The sequence below is a fragment of the Sardina pilchardus genome, chromosome 2 (genome assembly GCF_963854185.1).
Source record: "Sardina pilchardus chromosome 2, fSarPil1.1, whole genome shotgun sequence".
Lineage (NCBI taxonomy): Eukaryota > Metazoa > Chordata > Actinopteri > Clupeiformes > Clupeidae > Sardina > Sardina pilchardus.
In genome coordinates this window covers 12,921,017-12,937,671 of record NC_084995.1, presented here as the reverse complement: position 1 = coordinate 12,937,671, position 16,655 = coordinate 12,921,017, and the positions used below count along the sequence as shown (strand labels likewise).

General features: G+C 46.1%; 1 protein-coding gene across 8 annotated transcripts in view; it reads left to right on the top strand.

The window, feature by feature from the left end:
- The first annotated feature begins 2,229 nt into the window (after window positions 1-2,229).
- Window positions 2,230-16,655, top strand: part of LOC134063559 (transcription factor E2-alpha-like) — a 36,928-nt gene continuing 22,502 nt past the window's right edge. For 3 of the 8 annotated variants that reach the window (XM_062519159.1, XM_062519141.1, XM_062519132.1), the window contains exons 1-3: window positions 2,233-2,771; window positions 7,891-8,004; window positions 10,359-10,404. In XM_062519159.1, the coding sequence (XP_062375143.1) occupies window positions 7,951-8,004; window positions 10,359-10,404 (100 nt within the window). In that variant the 5' untranslated portion in view covers window positions 2,233-2,771; window positions 7,891-7,950. Of the gene's footprint in view, window positions 2,772-7,890; window positions 8,005-10,358; window positions 10,405-16,655 lie in introns of all 8 variants that reach the window. The other 5 variants (XM_062519175.1, XM_062519168.1, XM_062519181.1 and 2 more) reach the window with 4 other exon arrangements.

The following is a 16,655-nucleotide window of genomic DNA, read 5'->3' as shown; positions in this document are numbered from 1 at the left end:
TTTTCTCCACGCACTATAGCCTTTAAGAAAATTGTTATCTTACTTCTCACTTGTTGCCTTGACCTAATAAAATCATATTTTTCATGGAAGCCTGGATGTTACCCTCGATCATCATCTGGCTGCACAGCTATGTGTATTAAAGTTAAGTGATTTTGTTTTACTCTCACTAAAATGGAGGTGATGGTGACAAGGTCTACAAGTTGCAAAAAACAGTTGTCTGGGTTGTCAGGTGCTGATATCTATTGCAGTGGCCCTGATCATGATGGATTTTGAATGGGCTTGGTGTTGATATGGCACTGACTGACCCTGATCGTGATTGGTACCATAGACATGACCACATTTGGATCAGATCAGAGCCAGATGGGGAGTAAGGTGAAACACTGCCTAGAAAAGTGAGCTGTGTTGATACAGATTCAGTTTCACCATTGTGTGTGTAACCTGTCTTATGCAAACAAGCAGAGTCCAACACCAGGCTCAAACTTGCATCTGAATTCTTAACATATTAATTTTTAGCGACAGAGAACTTCACCTTTTTTTTTTCTCAAAGCAAAGAAACAGTGTTTCCAGTTTGGGAAAGATAAGCAACTTGGCCATGTAGTTTAAGCAGCTCAAAGACACACATGAGGTACAGAAATCAAGAAGAGTCCGAACAGACCTCATTCTGCAACATGAGACTATTTATATTGTCTGGAGTCAAGGAAGTTTTTCTTTATTTATCTATTTTTTTAGCAAAATCTCCTCTTGAAATATGTGAAATTCATTGCGGAAAATAGCAAGCCGCTAACTGCACTGACTGCATGTTAGAGTACAGCAGAGAACTGCACCTCAGTTACACATGGCATGACGCACAGCTTTTTTTTTTTTTTTACTGAAACTACATCTGCCATCCAGAACCCAGATATCTCTGCTCCTCCATAAAATCTCATAAACCAGGAAAATGTTATGGTTCACGTTAAAAAATATGTAAAATATATATATAGGCCTATATGATCATGACTATGTCTAATTGTGCTTATGGATTTTGAAATGTTTAAATGTGTAAGTGTCTTCAAGGAGATGGAAATCACTGAGTTCACAACACCACAGAGAAGCAGAGCAGCAATGGTGCACTGATTGCACCCTGACAGCGTTTTTTTACAGTGTGAAGACAAACACCAAATGTTCCTGCCGCTTCCTCTTGCCCTCTGCTGAAAAAAAGCTCCTAAAAAAACCCCCAATTGTTTCACACCTTCAGTCAGGGTGACACCATTTGCTCCTGTGTGCACTTCTGTTTGGGAAGGTTTTGGGTGCTTTGAAGGCTCCTCGGCGCCCTCCAATTAAGCAAGCACTCAGCTCTGTCGTGTCAGAGGTGCCACAACTGGCACCTAGCAAGAGTGGGTGCCGAATCACACCCCGAGGACTAAAACTCTTACTGAATCAATGAACCGCTCAACCCAGTGGCTTCAGAGTGCTGCTGAGTCAATTACACAAAAAAACATTGGACTTTGGTAACGTTATCATTTTAATGTAACCTACTAACGTTGGGGGATATTTTTAAATCATAAGGTAGGGATTTCCAGGGGGTCTGTGGACAAAAAATTACCAGAACGACCAGGTGGTTTTCACCCATCAGTGGACATATTCATGCAGCTGACAGTTATCCTATTTGTTGGGGAGATGTATCCATGAATAACGAAGAATAAACTTTATAGTCTACTTTCTGTCCCAAAACCACTGGGACCATGACTGTTCCTTGACTTGGTGTAGAGGCTGAGATTTTTCTAGCAGGCTAACACCAGATCAGTTCTCAATTGAAATGCACAGGGAGGAATAATAACAATAACAAAACAGAGGAGTGGGAGTTTCAGAATACAGAACTCAAATACAGAATGTTGTTTATGCTATTCAATGAAACAAAAATAATAATAAAGCATCTCTCTCTCTCTCTCTCTTTCTCCCTCTCTCTCTCTCTCTCTCTCTCTCTCTCTTTCTCTTTAACACTGGTCATCACTCCAAGAAAATATAGGCCTACCAGCTACTGCAGCGAACGGGAATGATACACAAACAATATATCCAGCATTCACAGTTTCCTTCAGCTACTCCCTCGGCCTTTCGCTGAGGTGGGCGGGCTTAGGGGTGTTTATTGGGAGATTTAGCCTGCCCATCAATTTTGTTCGGTTTCCAATTGGCCAGATACCTACGGGTTTATCATTCCATCTCGCACTGTTTCAGCAGAATCGCGCCTCAGTGTATGTGGTCTTCCTCCGCGTGTGGACGTAGGCTATACTAGACCTCGAGGCCTTGCATAAGACTACATCAAACGCATGTCATGGCTCTCCCCCTTTAGTTTGGGGTTATATTTGTTAAGTTCTCCGTTGATCTGTTATCGAAATTAAAGTCGATATCTTATCTAATCGTTCAGTATTACAGTTGGGCGTTTGTAACCGGACACCGCACTGGAGCTAACCTCCTCGTTTTGCGCGGAGGGATACTATAATCGGACTGACAATGTGGAGGTTGCTAAAATGTCTACTCTGAGGCTGAAATGGTTACAATTGTAGCAGCCGTAAGAACGATTTAGCACTCGGAACAATTGTGTATTCGGCAACATTATTATCGATATTGTTACTTGGACTCTCTGCGCACCCTGGAATAGAGGAAAAGCGAAGATTTCATTCGGCCAATTTTGGGGCTCTAAAGCACGGGAGGGGGATTCTCCTCAACTTTATGTTTTTCTTTCTGCCGAGAACACTATCCTCTCCTGTTGGATGCAAGACTTCTGAAGAGCAAAGGTAAATATTTTCTCGTTATTAATATTGAACTTATGACAGTCAGCATAGTCTAGCAATAACTTCAACCCCCCCTTATGAACAATTTGGTTAACTTTTGCATAAAATACTTCAAGTTGTACTGTGAATGTAGCTAGCTGCATAGCCTAGCCTAGCTGAGCTAGTTTATGATGAAGCGGGGTCCCAAGTTTTTGTCTTGACTAGTGCGTAAAGCTACTAGCTAGTTGTAGACCGTGGGCTGTGCTGCCCGATGGGAAATGACTTCTTTGTTCACTTTTGGCAACAACGTCAAGTTTAAAAAGTTACTTTCCCTTAAGTTTAACCGAACCAAAACGGTCTATTTCCACTCCTAGTAGAATGGGAATGGAGTTTCTTGTGTTTATGTTTTCTTCATGGACAGATTTAAAGAATATTAGCTATTGAAATTATATTGTGCAGCTTGAGGACCTTGTTAGCTTTGTACAACATTTCGGATTAATCAAGTCACCTTTTATCACGGGTAATTTGACTTTCAGTTCACAGTCTTACTGTTATGTGAATGCTGCTACTTTTGGTCGCTTTACTGATTTGATGTTTTTTTTCAACCGGGCTAATGTAGGCCCGTTTATTTCATATTCTCTTGCAATTAACTTAAACCTCTTCACCAATGCCTTTGGTAATATAATCGGTTAATGTGAATAAGGTCATCTCTATTCTGTTGGCCTCTCCATTATCCCTGTTATTAGCGGCCCGGTCGGGGTTTTCACGCTCAATCCAGTCTCGCAAAACTTTAGGGGGGGACCCTGTGCTGAGGCTTTGTGCTCGAGTGCTGGCCGGTTTGGAAATCATTCCGCACGCACTTCCTCTGTCCTCCCGCGGACAGGTTAGTCAAGCGAACTTTCCGAAGGCCTCGAGTGAACGAGCACACGGCCCTACCGACCAACGCAAATCTCCCAAGACCACCCTAGCACATGAGTGCGTGTTTAATCCGACGGCGATGTAATGTCGCAAATGTCTTCGACCGACGGGAGGAATTCCCTCACAACCAATAACAAGTAGGCCTAACTTATGTTTTCCATCTGGAGGGCCTAGGCGAGTAGTTGAGAAGGGGGTGGGTGGATTGGATGGTGTGAGTTTGAAGGGGTGGGGGTAGGGGGTCGGCGCCTGACCACCACGACTTGGTCCATTTCTGAGAGGATGAGCAAACACAATGGTCAACCCCTCGCATAATTTCTCTTTTTTGTGCCCTGATGACGTCCTTGTCCGGTTCATTGTGTTCGCCTTTCCAATCAACAGTTGAGCACACGGAGGGCTGTTACGGCGTCTCGACAGTGTTAAAGATGTTGGGTGGTGTTCAAGTTGTGTTGCTCCATACAGTTACATATAATAAGGTCTAATAGGACCAGACTCCCGGTGCTAAAACATTTGTCATCAGAGTTTTGACATTAAGTTGTCAGTCTACCTTGCCCATTCTGAAGGTTTTAAACAGACCTTGAATCCCCCTCCATTGTGCTTGACTTGTCTTTGTTTGTGTGTCAACGCTAGTTCTAATTTTTTCAGCATTTATGGCAGGATGTTTTGCGTAGCCAAGGGTCTGGTAAATAATCTGGTTGTAGTTCTTCAATGTTGCCTCTTAACCTCAAGGCACCATTAACCATGCACAGAATTAGTAGTAGTAGCCTAGATATATGGATTTTTTTTTTTGTTAAAGCTCCCATTCATGTGAAATAATTAGGCTACTGCAACACCCCTACTCACTCCTAATGTCAGTTGTCTTGGTGACAATAGGCCTATATCAATACGCTGTATTGGCCAGGCCTGCTTAAGCTAAATTCTACATGTTTAGACTTTTAGAGAGCAAATTAACCTGTTGCCATCTTGCGATGGAACAGGTCATGTAATGACCGTGTCAGGCTACTATACTTGCCTTGGATCCACAATTTTTGTGGCTTTTTCTTCTTCTGTAATATCAATAAAAACAGAACAGCCCTCGTTACCTTGCTATGTCACTCACTCAACACTCTCAATTCCAATTCCCAAATTCTGTATTCCATTTTCCATGTTCCACATTCTATACGTATGTGCTGACTGACCGATAGACTACATTACACAGGCCCACAGGAACATATTATGGGATTATAGTGGTTGACATGGTGATGACACATTTGTTAACACTCTATAAGGACATCGTAATTACAACTCATTAGATCACTGCCATGTTTATGACTTAGTTTCTGTCTTTAAATATATAGCGTAGCCGTACACTCTGATCTCTTTTTGGATTTATTTAACCGATTTTTCGGCACAGTCTCTATCAAGATTGGTATCGGTGTGCGGCTATTTGATAAACTCCCTGGCTATCACCTTGACTTGGGTGTGTATCCCCCCCCACCAAACCAGTCATGATAGTTTCTGCCTTGACAGAAAAAAATACTGGTGTCCTTCTGTTAACATGTTCCATGTGGTCACAGCTGTAGCATAGGATGCAGATATTTGTTAGATCCTCAGAGAAGGTCACATGATTGTGGGAACAACAAGATGGGTTAAACTGAGTCACCATTGGTTGAGGCAGTTAGATGTGGCATTCACACGCTTCACACCTTAGACGTTTTCTTCCCCCTGATAGTTCACACTTCATCTACGGTGACAGGCAGCGCTGCAGGCCACACGCACCAGACAATCAGAGTAGTGACGTCCGACTTCATGTGGTTTACAGGGATACGCTGCTGTGTGTGTGTGTGTGTGTGTGTGGAAACTTGTGCCGTGAAATGAGTGCTGGTGGTCAAAGGGAATTTTGTTAAAAAGTGTGTATTGGTGTGTATCGATGTGTACGTGTGTGTGTCTGTTTTTGCTTGTGTGTTTTGTTTATGTGTACGTTTTTTGTGTTGAGATTTACGAGTGTGTGTATGTGAGGTGAAGGAGTGTGACGCGGAGCCACAGACAGATGCCGTCAGATCATGGTCTCCACTCAGAGCCCTTGGCTGAATGCCCCATTTAGCAGCAGGACTCCGAAGCAGGCTTTGGCCCAGCTGTGGCCCAGCTGTGGCCCAGACGTGGCTTCCTTCTCAGGGCTGGTCCTGTTCCAGTGTCTAGTGAAGTAACCTCCAGAATCAGTGTCAGCGTGCAGTGCAGTGCAGCTCAGTTCAGTTCTTCAAATCGGAGCCCAAATGGCTTATTTGGAGATGAGTGTCCACATTGTACGCACACAGCCGTGTAACTGTGACCCACAAATACACCTCACGGGCAGGGTACAACAGGTATGTAGCTGAAGCGCTACGTTTGCGGAGCAACAATTAGTTTCCACTGTAATCAGTGTGCACATTCACACAAAAAATGGACTTCTGACTATAGCTTTAACACGTCAGTTGTGCACCCGCTGTTGCCCGGCTGATCTGTGGTCACTGTGCAGTGGACTCTACCAGGGCCGCTGCTAGAGGAGGGTAGAGGAGACGAGGCGGTTGAGTTGCACCAGAGCCACTTCACCACGATGCTATCAAAGCCACCGCTGGTGCGTTTGATGTTGTTTTTAAGAGCCTACGCCTGGACGGCGGCCAGACGAAACGAGGTGTGTGTGTGTGTGTGTGTGTGTGTGTGTGTGTGTGTGTGTGTGTGTGTGTGTGTGTGTGTGTGTGTGTGTGTGTGTGTGTGTGTGTGTGTGTGTGTGTGTGGAGAGAGAGGAAGGAGGCTGCTGTTAGCGTGAGCGCTGCGGTGCCAGTGGCTGACCAGTGGGCGAGCAGGGGTTGACCAATGGGAGAGAACGTGTTGTGGCGTTAGAGGCTATGCTCTCTGATGAGGTTTGGTCAGGGTTCTAGTGAGAGAGAGTGTGGTTGGGGGGGGGGGGGGGGGTTGTGGATCTGTCGGGGTTAACCATGACCTCAGTTCCTATAGGCTGCAGCTGGGAAAACCCAGAGCCTACCCAGGGTGCTTTGCAAAAGTTAAATAGGCACGGACTTAGGGAACGAAAAAAGAGCAAAAAAGGGGAGGGGTCCTCTGATTTTGTATGTATAATGAGGGCATTGTGTGTCTCAACTTGTTGCATGCATGTTTAATTTGTGGGGATCAGTTTATTTAGTGTTCATCCATGAAACTGAGAATCCTTCAATGGATAATTTATCTTTTGATTTTGTGAAATTGGGCGGTATGTAGCACCTTTGAAAGCTAATTTCCCAAAATGTTGGTGTGTTCTTTAAACAATACAGGGAATGGGCTTATCTTACAGCACCCTAAAGGCCCAATCCAAACTATGGCTGACCCATCCAGCCGAGTTGGCCACCATTTTGAATTGTATGATTCTTCAGTTTGTGAAGGTGCATGCACCTTACCTATCTTAAAAAGAAATGTTTTCTAAATCCCTGAGCCTGTCCACACTAGGGCTGTGTGTATACCACATGTTTTTGGATTGCATTTGATTGGATAGTCAAATACTCAACTCTGTACACACACACATTTATATGTGGCTTGCTGAAGGGCAACAGTGAATGTATCAGGAAAGTAGCACAACCTTCATGTGTACACCACGGTTTTCCACTGCCCTCAGTGTGTGTGCGTGCGTGCGTGTGTCTGGTGTGTTAGTTAGTTAGTAAGCTTGCCCTGGCCTGTCTGTCTGGTGTGGTGCTTGGCCCAGGTCAGTCTGGGGCCAGGTAACCATAACAAGGTATGTGTGTGTGTGTGTGGCCTTGCAACGTAACATGGCTGGACCTGGCCTGGATGTCAGTGCGTGAGTCGTCAACGTCTGACCTGCTTAAGGATGAACACCTCCGCCTGAGCCAAGGTGTGTGTACGTGTGTGTGTGTGTGTGTGTGAGAGAGAGAGAGAGAGAGCCAGCCAGCACGTGCCTGAGGGTTTCCGTCTACTTTCAGCAGATCAGTCTGGCCAGCAGGAAGTGGCTCTGGATTGGAGGTGGCAGGGCAGGAGGGCGGGGTGCAGGGGGATTCTAACACCGGATCTGGCCAATCACACACTGGCGTGTCTCCTGAGTGGCTCCCTACCTACAAGTCCACAGTTCTCAAGTGTCTTCACTCTTGTGTGTGTGTCCCTGTCCATCCCATTCCCTGCCTGTCTCTCACTCCCTCCATCTCTCTCTCTCCCTCTCTGCTGGGGCTCTTCTCCCTCCGTCTCTCCCTGTGTCTGTCTGTTCGATCAGGACTAGTCTAGTCTCAGTGGCTGAGTGAGCGTGTGCGGTGAGACCAGAGGCTTCATTCCAATGGCTGCCGTGGGAACGGACAAGGAACTCAGCGACCTGCTGGACTTTACCGCGGTGAGTTAAAAGTGCTGTTTCTACTGCTCCTCTGTGTGTGTGTGTTTGTGTGTGTTTTCTGCACCTGTGTATGTTTGTATAAGAGTTTGTTTGCATGTTGTGTGTGTGTTTGTTTATTTGTCTCTGTGTTGTTGTTGAAACGTTATAAGGAATAATTCAGTGCAGTGGCAAAAAAAAAAATATTGGGGTGCAGATAGAGAAGAGAATTAAGATGATTATTGCTAGTCAGAACTGAACTGGCCAGCCCAGTCATTGGTACTGTGTTAAGGGGATGCAGGGCTGCTGGTGTGCACTGTAGTGTGGTTAAGTCAGAGACATCAGGCAGTGTGATCGCCCAGTTATGACTGCTCGCATGCTGTTGATCTTTGGGATCTTGTTTTGAAAACAGAAAAAAGAGATTTTGCTCAGTGAATATGCTTATATTCATAATTCCCTATATGTGTGTATAGTTAATGTTGTTGTATCTTTATGTAGTGAAGAGCTATGAGTGTTTTGTTGTTTAGACTTTGTTATTCTTTTTGTTTTACTTTTTACTATGTTTACTCCAACAAAAATAACAATGTGTAATGATAATGACAAGGTTGTGATTATGACCAGTAGTTGGTTAGTTTCCTGATGCAATAAAAGGGCAACTCATAGAAGCAGCCCTGTTTGACGGGCAACTGCTACAATAATGGGGTTTGTTACCAGCATAACTGAACAATAAAGGTGTAAGAGGAGTGATCGGTGCCCCCCCCCCCCCCATTCCCACGACCTGTATGGGAGATCGGGAGGTCTAATCTAGCCTCAGTGTGGGGACGTCGCTGGGATGGAAAGAAGTCCTGAAGGGAGGGCCCCGTGTTGGATGTTCTGTAGAACAGGAACTGGGTTTTATGGGGAGGCAATGAAGTGCCAGTGAGCCTTTGACAGACAGACCGTGGTGTTTGTTAAATAGGATGTGTGTTTGAGTCTCTGTGTGTGTGTGCGCATGTGCGTGTGTGCTCTATGGCCAAGTAATCCTTGGCCCCTGCTGGGAGCACAAGACCTTGTCCCAGACTGGGTCATCTCTCTAGCTCTCTATCTCTACCTCTCCCTCCCTCCCTCCCTCTCTCTCTCTCTCTCTGTCTCTCTCTCTCTCTCTCTCTCTTTCTCCTCTTCTCTCATTCTCTCTATATCCTTATTTCTCCCTCTCTTTCTTTCTTTCTTCCTCGCTCTATATATATATCTTTTATATCTCATTCTTTCTATCTCTCTCGGTCTCTCTCTGTCATTGTCAGAGGAAGAGGAGGAGAGGAAATCCCTGTCTGCCCTCTGCTGATCTCTCTCTTCCTCATTTCCTTGTCTGCATGTGTGTGTGCGTGCGCGCGTTTGCATTTCTGTGTGTGTGTGTGTGTGTGTGTGTGTGTGTGTTTTGGAATTTAGTCATGTGGCCATGTGTGCCTGCCCTAGCTTTTTCACAGCTTTATTACGACTTTCTAAAGCTCATCTGCTTGACTGTTTAGAGCACACTCACCCCAACCCCACAAAAGGGAGGGGTGAATGAGCGGGTCTAGTCTCCACCGCTCAGCACACTGGGTTCTGGAGTTGCCCATGGGCCGGATACGGCTCACAACCGGGCCATATCAGAGCCGGGTTTTGCCCAGAGGCAGCTGCAGTCAGTGTGAGCAGGGCAGCATCAGCTGTGCGTTCCAGAGGAGCGCTGTGCTGCTGAATCACTCAGCTAATACCGGAAACTTGGGCACACACACACATGCGCACACACACACACACACACACACACACACTTATGTACAGGGAATGTGGAGGGGAAATAGACACACATACACACACACAAACACGCTTGCACACACGCACGCACACACACACACACACACACACACACACACACACACAGCTGATGGTTGCTGTGTGACATCTGAGCTTCAGTGCCCTACGGGGGATTGAGGCAGAGCCCCCTTGACTGGGTTAACCTCATTAGAGAATAAAAACACATATTAAATCACCACATACACACACACGGCTGCACCCATCCTCCAGTACAATTAAATACACAGAAACACCTCAACTATGCCTGCTGATGAACAGTCAAAAGTCTCACTCTTACTCCAGTTTACACACACACACACACACACACACACACACACACACACACACACACACACACACACACACACTCCTGCCCCCACATCCAAACAAACAGAGGGCCGGTGTGTGTTGTATGTAGGGTGCTGCTGTGTGTTGCCTGTGCTGTGAAACCCCGCGTCCACTCTCTCAGCCGCAGAAGGCTTTCACTTCTCATATGAGTCACCGTGACCTGCCCTCTTTAACATATCACCCCTCTCCTCTCCCCTCCCCTCCCCATCTCTCCTCTGCAGATGTTTGAGGTGCCTAGTGTTGGTGGGAAGATCAGAACGCTCGGAGGTAAGCAGCATTTCCTTCCTCCACTTTCACTGTTTGTCATGCTCTCCTCTCTTGCCTTTGTGGTGCTTGCTCTCTCTCTCTCTCTGTCTCTCTCTCACACACACACACACACACACACACACACTCACTCTGTCTCTATCGCTCTCACACACACATACACACTCAGTCACTCTCTCTCACACACACTTGCTTTCTCACACACTCTCCTCTCTCGCCATTCGTCCATGCTCATGTTATTATAACTCTAACTTTCCTCTTCCTCCTCTACTTGTTTTCTCTCTCTACACCTCTTCTCTGTGTTGTTGAAGCTGTAAATGCCAAATGGTAGACTTGGCCCCCCCTCCAGGGACACCTCTGAGATCTCCCCCTCCCACACACACACACACACACACAGATTCACACACATAAACACACTCACTGCCCCCTCTCTCTCCAATTACAAACACTGTGTCGCTTCTCACAGACCCCCCCCCCCACCCCAAGAGCCTATAAAAATGCCCAGCTCTACATGCTGTCAACACACACATGCAAACATGCAGACACACACATTCTCTCTCTCTCTCTCTCTTAAACGCATTTAAAGGCATACCACGCAAGCTCATGTAAAACCAGTTTAAAAGCATGCCTTGGTTGACCACGTTGCTTGTTTTTACCCTCTCTGTGGTGTGATGAGTCAGTCCGGTAGCCCATGTTATTGTTATTGTTGTAGTTGTTGTGTGATGTAGACCTCTCCCGGCTGAATATCAGGGCTTTCCAGGCAGCCGTTTACCGTTTGCTCTCTGCGCTCCTTGTTATCGACCCCAGAAGGTGAAGGTGCACCGATGCAGACCGTTGAAATTTGACATTGGGACAGCCCTAAGCCCTTACGACCAAAGTCTTGAGTCTGTGAGGCCATAGAGACACACGCACCAAAAGACGAGATGGTTTTGATGGAGTGTAACGTTAAAGTGTTAATGGATTTTGATTGATCCTGGCCCTGAGCTAGTGAATTGCAACTTGCACAAGTCCGTGCAGACATTAAAGTTTGGAGTCCAGTCCAGTCGGACCATCCCGGTGAAGGACCTTGCATCATGTGCACACACACGGAACTAAACACAGCTGTGTGTGCAGGAGCACACTTCAGACTAGCCAGAGTAGCACAGCTGAACTGATGTCTTCATTCAAATGGGTAGGGGCCTCTGTCTGGGCCTTTGCATGGTATGGAAGTTGTGGATTTTGCTGCAGTGTTCAGAGGGAAACCTTCACTGGTGTCTGATATCTCTCTGTCCTCCATGTACTCCCTCTTTCACCCCCCCCTCCTGCTCTCTTTGTTTTTTCTTCACTTCCTGCTCCCCCACTCCTCTCATCTGTTCCTCACCTGTCACTTCTTTAATGATGTTGTGTAAGAGGAGAAAGAGGAACCCCCACCCCCTAAAAAACACCCATATTTAACCATCTTTTCCCTCTACCACTCACTCTACCTTTCACTCCACCACTCTCTACCTCTCTCTGTTTACCTCTTACTCAAGTACTCTCTCTCTCTCTATCTCTACCTCTCTCTGATTCTGTCTCTCTCTGATGCCATATCTCTCCCTTACTCCCTCTCTCTCCACCTTTTACTCTAGTACTCTCTCTTGCTCTACCTCTCTCTGTTTCTGTCCCTGTCCTTCTCTGATGCCATATCTCTCCCTTTCTCTCTTGCTCTCTATGTCCTCATGCCTTTCATGCGATTGTTTGTCACCTCAATGGGAAACTTGATGCTTTTAAGCCAACAACGGACCTGGTGTCAGTGATGGAAAGAAAGGAAAAGAAAAGAACGAAGGGAATAGAGGTAGAGGGAGAACAAGAGCTGAAGAGAAAGAGAAAGAGGAGTCGTTGAGGAAAGACAGCTTTGTGTTGTGTGGTTTGGGGGGGGGGGGCACTCTTCTGAAACAGGACAACAGAGTTGGTGTCGAAGCTCAAAAGATTTAACGGCTACAGCCATTGTCCAGCAGACAGCAAACACCTCACCATCGTTTGACAATACACACACATGCGCGCGCACACACACACACACACACACACACACACACTCAGTTCAATTGAAGTTGTTAGTCATTATGCCCCGAAGACAATTGTGTATGCTTGTCCATTCATATGCCGGTGTGTTTATGTGTTTGTCCACTGATATGTAAGTGTGTGTACTAGGGTATATGTATCTGTGTTTGCGTGTGCTTGCACACGACTGTGTAGCTCCGTCGCACCCTCTCTGAGTCAGCGCGTGGGCGGACAGGTGAGGGCTTTTACGACCCGAGAGACAGAGAGAGATGGTGACTAATACCGATCCACCACACACCATCAAAGGACCGCCATCCCGCCATGAAGAACACAAACATGAAAACAAGACGTAAACACCACAAGTGGTGGAGTTTCTCTTATCATGGTGTACCTCACGACACACACACACTCACACACACGCACATAACCGTGAACATACATTCAGCCTGCGTGCACACTAAGACACCAGCATGTGTCTGTCTCTGACACATCTCTGGATTCGTTATAGAGGGCTTGTGTCTCTGTTTGTGTAGAGCTTTGATATTCTGCTCGTCACTAATTAGTTTAGACCAAGACTGACACCCATGAGGCATCACCACTAGCTTCTATGAGGACTAGAGGCTTTTGGTGTCTTTTGGCTTCTATGAGGACTAGAGGCTTTTGGTGTCTTTTGGCTTCTATGAGGACTAGAGGCTTTTGGTGTCTTTTGGCTTCTATGAGGACTAGAGGCTATAGGTGTCTCGGTTTCTATGGGGACCAGAGGCTATAAGTGTCTCTTGGCTGCGGAGAACACTTTAGATTTCCGTTAGAGCTTCCTAATGGAGTCATCAGGCTACCAGCTTTTTGAATATGCCTATACTGACAAACTCTAGTTTCCATTTGTTTATTTTAAAGAAAAAGGAAATATTGAACAACTGTTTTAAAAAAAAAAAAAAAAAAACTCTGTTCTCTGGTCTAATCGTAGTATTATGTGGCCTGTTAAACAGATGACTTGCGTAAGCTGATAGTGTGTGTGTGTGTGTGTTCCAGTCTAAGACACATCTCCCACTTTAGTTTCGTTTACTGGAGGGCTGAAAGTGAGAATGACTGAAATTATTTTTACCGTGCTCATGTTCCAGTGAAAAGCACAAAAATGGAGTCATTTGCATATGTGTGTTCGTTCATGTCTGTGTGTGTGGGGGTGGGGGTCTATGTGATATGTGACTTTCCATTGTGTGTGTGATCACATGAAGGTAGCAACTTTCAGACATTGAACTCTTGGCTCCACTCCCCAGCCCCTGCCTGCTTATTGGAATTAAATTAATTTGATTTAATGAACTGAGTTTATCCACCAAGTCATTCTGTTATTTATGTGTCATCAATGAAGGTATCAGAGGTGCAGAGTTATGAGAGCGATTGATTAGCTGGTGTGTATTTTCAGTCAGGCAGTGCTGTAGGCGCCTACTCCGTGTGTGTGTGTATATATATGTGTGTGTGTGTGTGTGTCAGGGGTCCGGTCGTGCCGTCTGGATTGAGTGTGCCAGTTTTGCCCTCCTCGTCTCTGTTCTCACTCACTTGGCATGTGGCATGAGAAAAGAATGAACAGACAAAGAGCCCTGGCATTCTCTCCCTTAACTAAACACCCCCGTAACCCCCCTGTCTGTGTGTGGTGTTGTGTGTGTGTGTGTGTGTGTGTGTGTGTGTGTGTGTGTTCCCAGTCAGTGACTCAGGGCTGATGAGGCCTTCCAACCTCTCTCACCCTGTAATTAAAGCTCAACTTCGCTGAAAGGGGCTGTGTGTATTTGTGTGTGTGTGTGTGTGTGTGTGTGTGTGTCCGTCTGTCTGTCTGTCTGTGTGTATATACATGTGTGTGTTGGCTGACTCATGGTTCATGCTGTCGTAGGCTGTGATGCATACACTCTGGTGTTGCCCTTTGTCCCAAAGCCCCATCAGGGTTTTACGCACACACTCGCACACACATGCACACACTATAGCCCTTAGGCCTGCCATTCCCCTCCTCTAAGTTTGACTGCCTGAGTAAGTGCTCCATGTGTTCAGACAAGTCCTGTAAAGTTTGCTGCTCTCTTTCAAACACACACACACACATACACACGCGCACCCAGACTTCCTGACACATTTAGCTCATAGGCGAGAGCTTCAGTAGACACCACTGACTGATGTCGCGCAGCAGAAATGAGGACTCCGCTATTACCCATAATTCCCACTTAGTTCAGCTGTCATTGGGGTTGAGGAATGAGTAATGTGAAACGTGTGTGTTTTGAGGAATGTCTAGTGCATCCAGTGGCTGAGGAGTAGTGGAGTTCAACTGTTGAGCTATCCAGTGTGTATCCAGTGATGGTTAACTGTGTGGGTTTACCAGCAGGGTAGTCTGAAAGAGGGAGCTGTGCTCTGTTCAGAAGCATGGACAATGAGCTGTGATCTCAAACTTGGCCATCACCCACAAATTCTCAAAATGGAGGTGCCATTGGGGGCAATTCATATGAAAAGACTGAAGTTGAAGAAGTTATGCGTGTGTGTGTGTGTGGATATCCTGCTATCTCGCTGTCATTCTCCATTCCCATATTGATATGAAAAGACTGAAGTTATAAGTGTGTGTGTGTGTGTGAATATCCTGCTCTCTTGCAGTCATCTTCCATTCTCTTGTGTGTGTGATCATTCTCTCAGTCCCCCATTCTCTCATTGTGCTTCTCCCAGTTCCTCATCTTTTAGTTGATTGTGTGTCGGCTGTGTTGCATGCCTGTGCGTAGTTTATTTTTAAAGTTGGTTGTGTGTGTGTGTGATTGATGCTGCGTGGAAAGTTTCTTTATGTGTGTGTGTGTGTGTGTGTGTGTGTGTATGTATTTGTTGTTGTCTCTGGTTGGACTGGCTTCACTGCTGACTCTTCAAATCCCTGAATGGTGCTGTAGATCACGGCTGTCATGACGACACTTCTCTTCTTGTGATTCAATCTCTCCAGCACACACTTTCACTTGCTCTCTCTCTCCCCCTTCCCTCCCTCTCTCTCTCTCTCTCCCCCTCTCTCTTTCTCCATTCTTTCGCTCTCCCTCTCACCCCTCTAACTCACTCACTCTACCCCTCTTTTTCTCCTCTTTCTTTCTCCCCTGTTCTTTCTCTCTCTTGCTCTGTCTCTCTCTCATTCCCTCTACTGCTTCGTGATGCTGTCTTCACTCTGACCCCCTCCCCCTCCCTCTTTTTTAATTAGACAACAAAACATAAAAAGTATGAATATTCATAAGGCTGGAACTCATTAATATGCACAATTATGCAAATCAGCAGGCAATTAAGCCGCCTCTCTCCACAGATGCTGGGGAGCATAAAACTGTGTGTGTGTGTGTGTGTGTGTGAGCGCATATGTGTAGAAGACAGAAGCTTTGAGAAATTTCTGCTCCATCAATCTTTAAAATTCTCGCAGTCGCTCTCCTGCGCTAAATTAATTTGTATTGTCAGACGTGCCGTCGCACCTCGCATACCGTATGAGGATGTGCCCTCCGCCTGTCGCCACGACGACAGGGATGCGTGCCAAATCTGGGTTGGTGTGGGTTTAGGGTAGCTATCGAACAGTGGCTCTGTTAGCAGCAGCGGTAAGCTTTCATAGACCAGTGAATTGGCATGGAGAGGCAGCATTGAGGTTGGGGCATGTGCCCCGACTGCCCTACTGCCCCACCCCACCTCACGCCGCTTAGAGCCCACCCTAAAAAGTACAGAGGGGAACTCCTGACATAGTTGCCATCTGGAATCTCCCTCATCACTCTCCCTTTCTCCCTCTCTATCCCTCTTCCTCTCCTTCTCTCCTCCCCTCCTTCTTTCCCTTTCTCCCTCTTTCTCTTCCTTTCCTCTCCTCCTCTCCTGCCCTGCTTCTCTCGCTCTCTCTCTGTCTCTTTCCTTCCTTCCAGTTTAAGACGGAATGAATGACTGCTACAACCAGACATCTCTATTTGTGATATAACTGTAATCCTGTGGCCCAATAGCCAAAACATATTTGTTTTTCTCTGGTTGGTTTCATTGTGCTATGAACTTTGAGGCTTTTGAGTTGAAAGCTACAGTTTATGGTGTTGGTCAGCTGGCAAGATCGGTTAGCATTCAATATCATTCACATGCCCAAGTTAGCATTAGCATCAGTTAGCATTCCACATCATTCACAGCACAAGCCTAGAGAGCATTAGCATTGGTTAGCATTCCACATCATTCACTAGCATAGGTTAGCATTAGCATTGTTTAGTATTCCACATCATTCG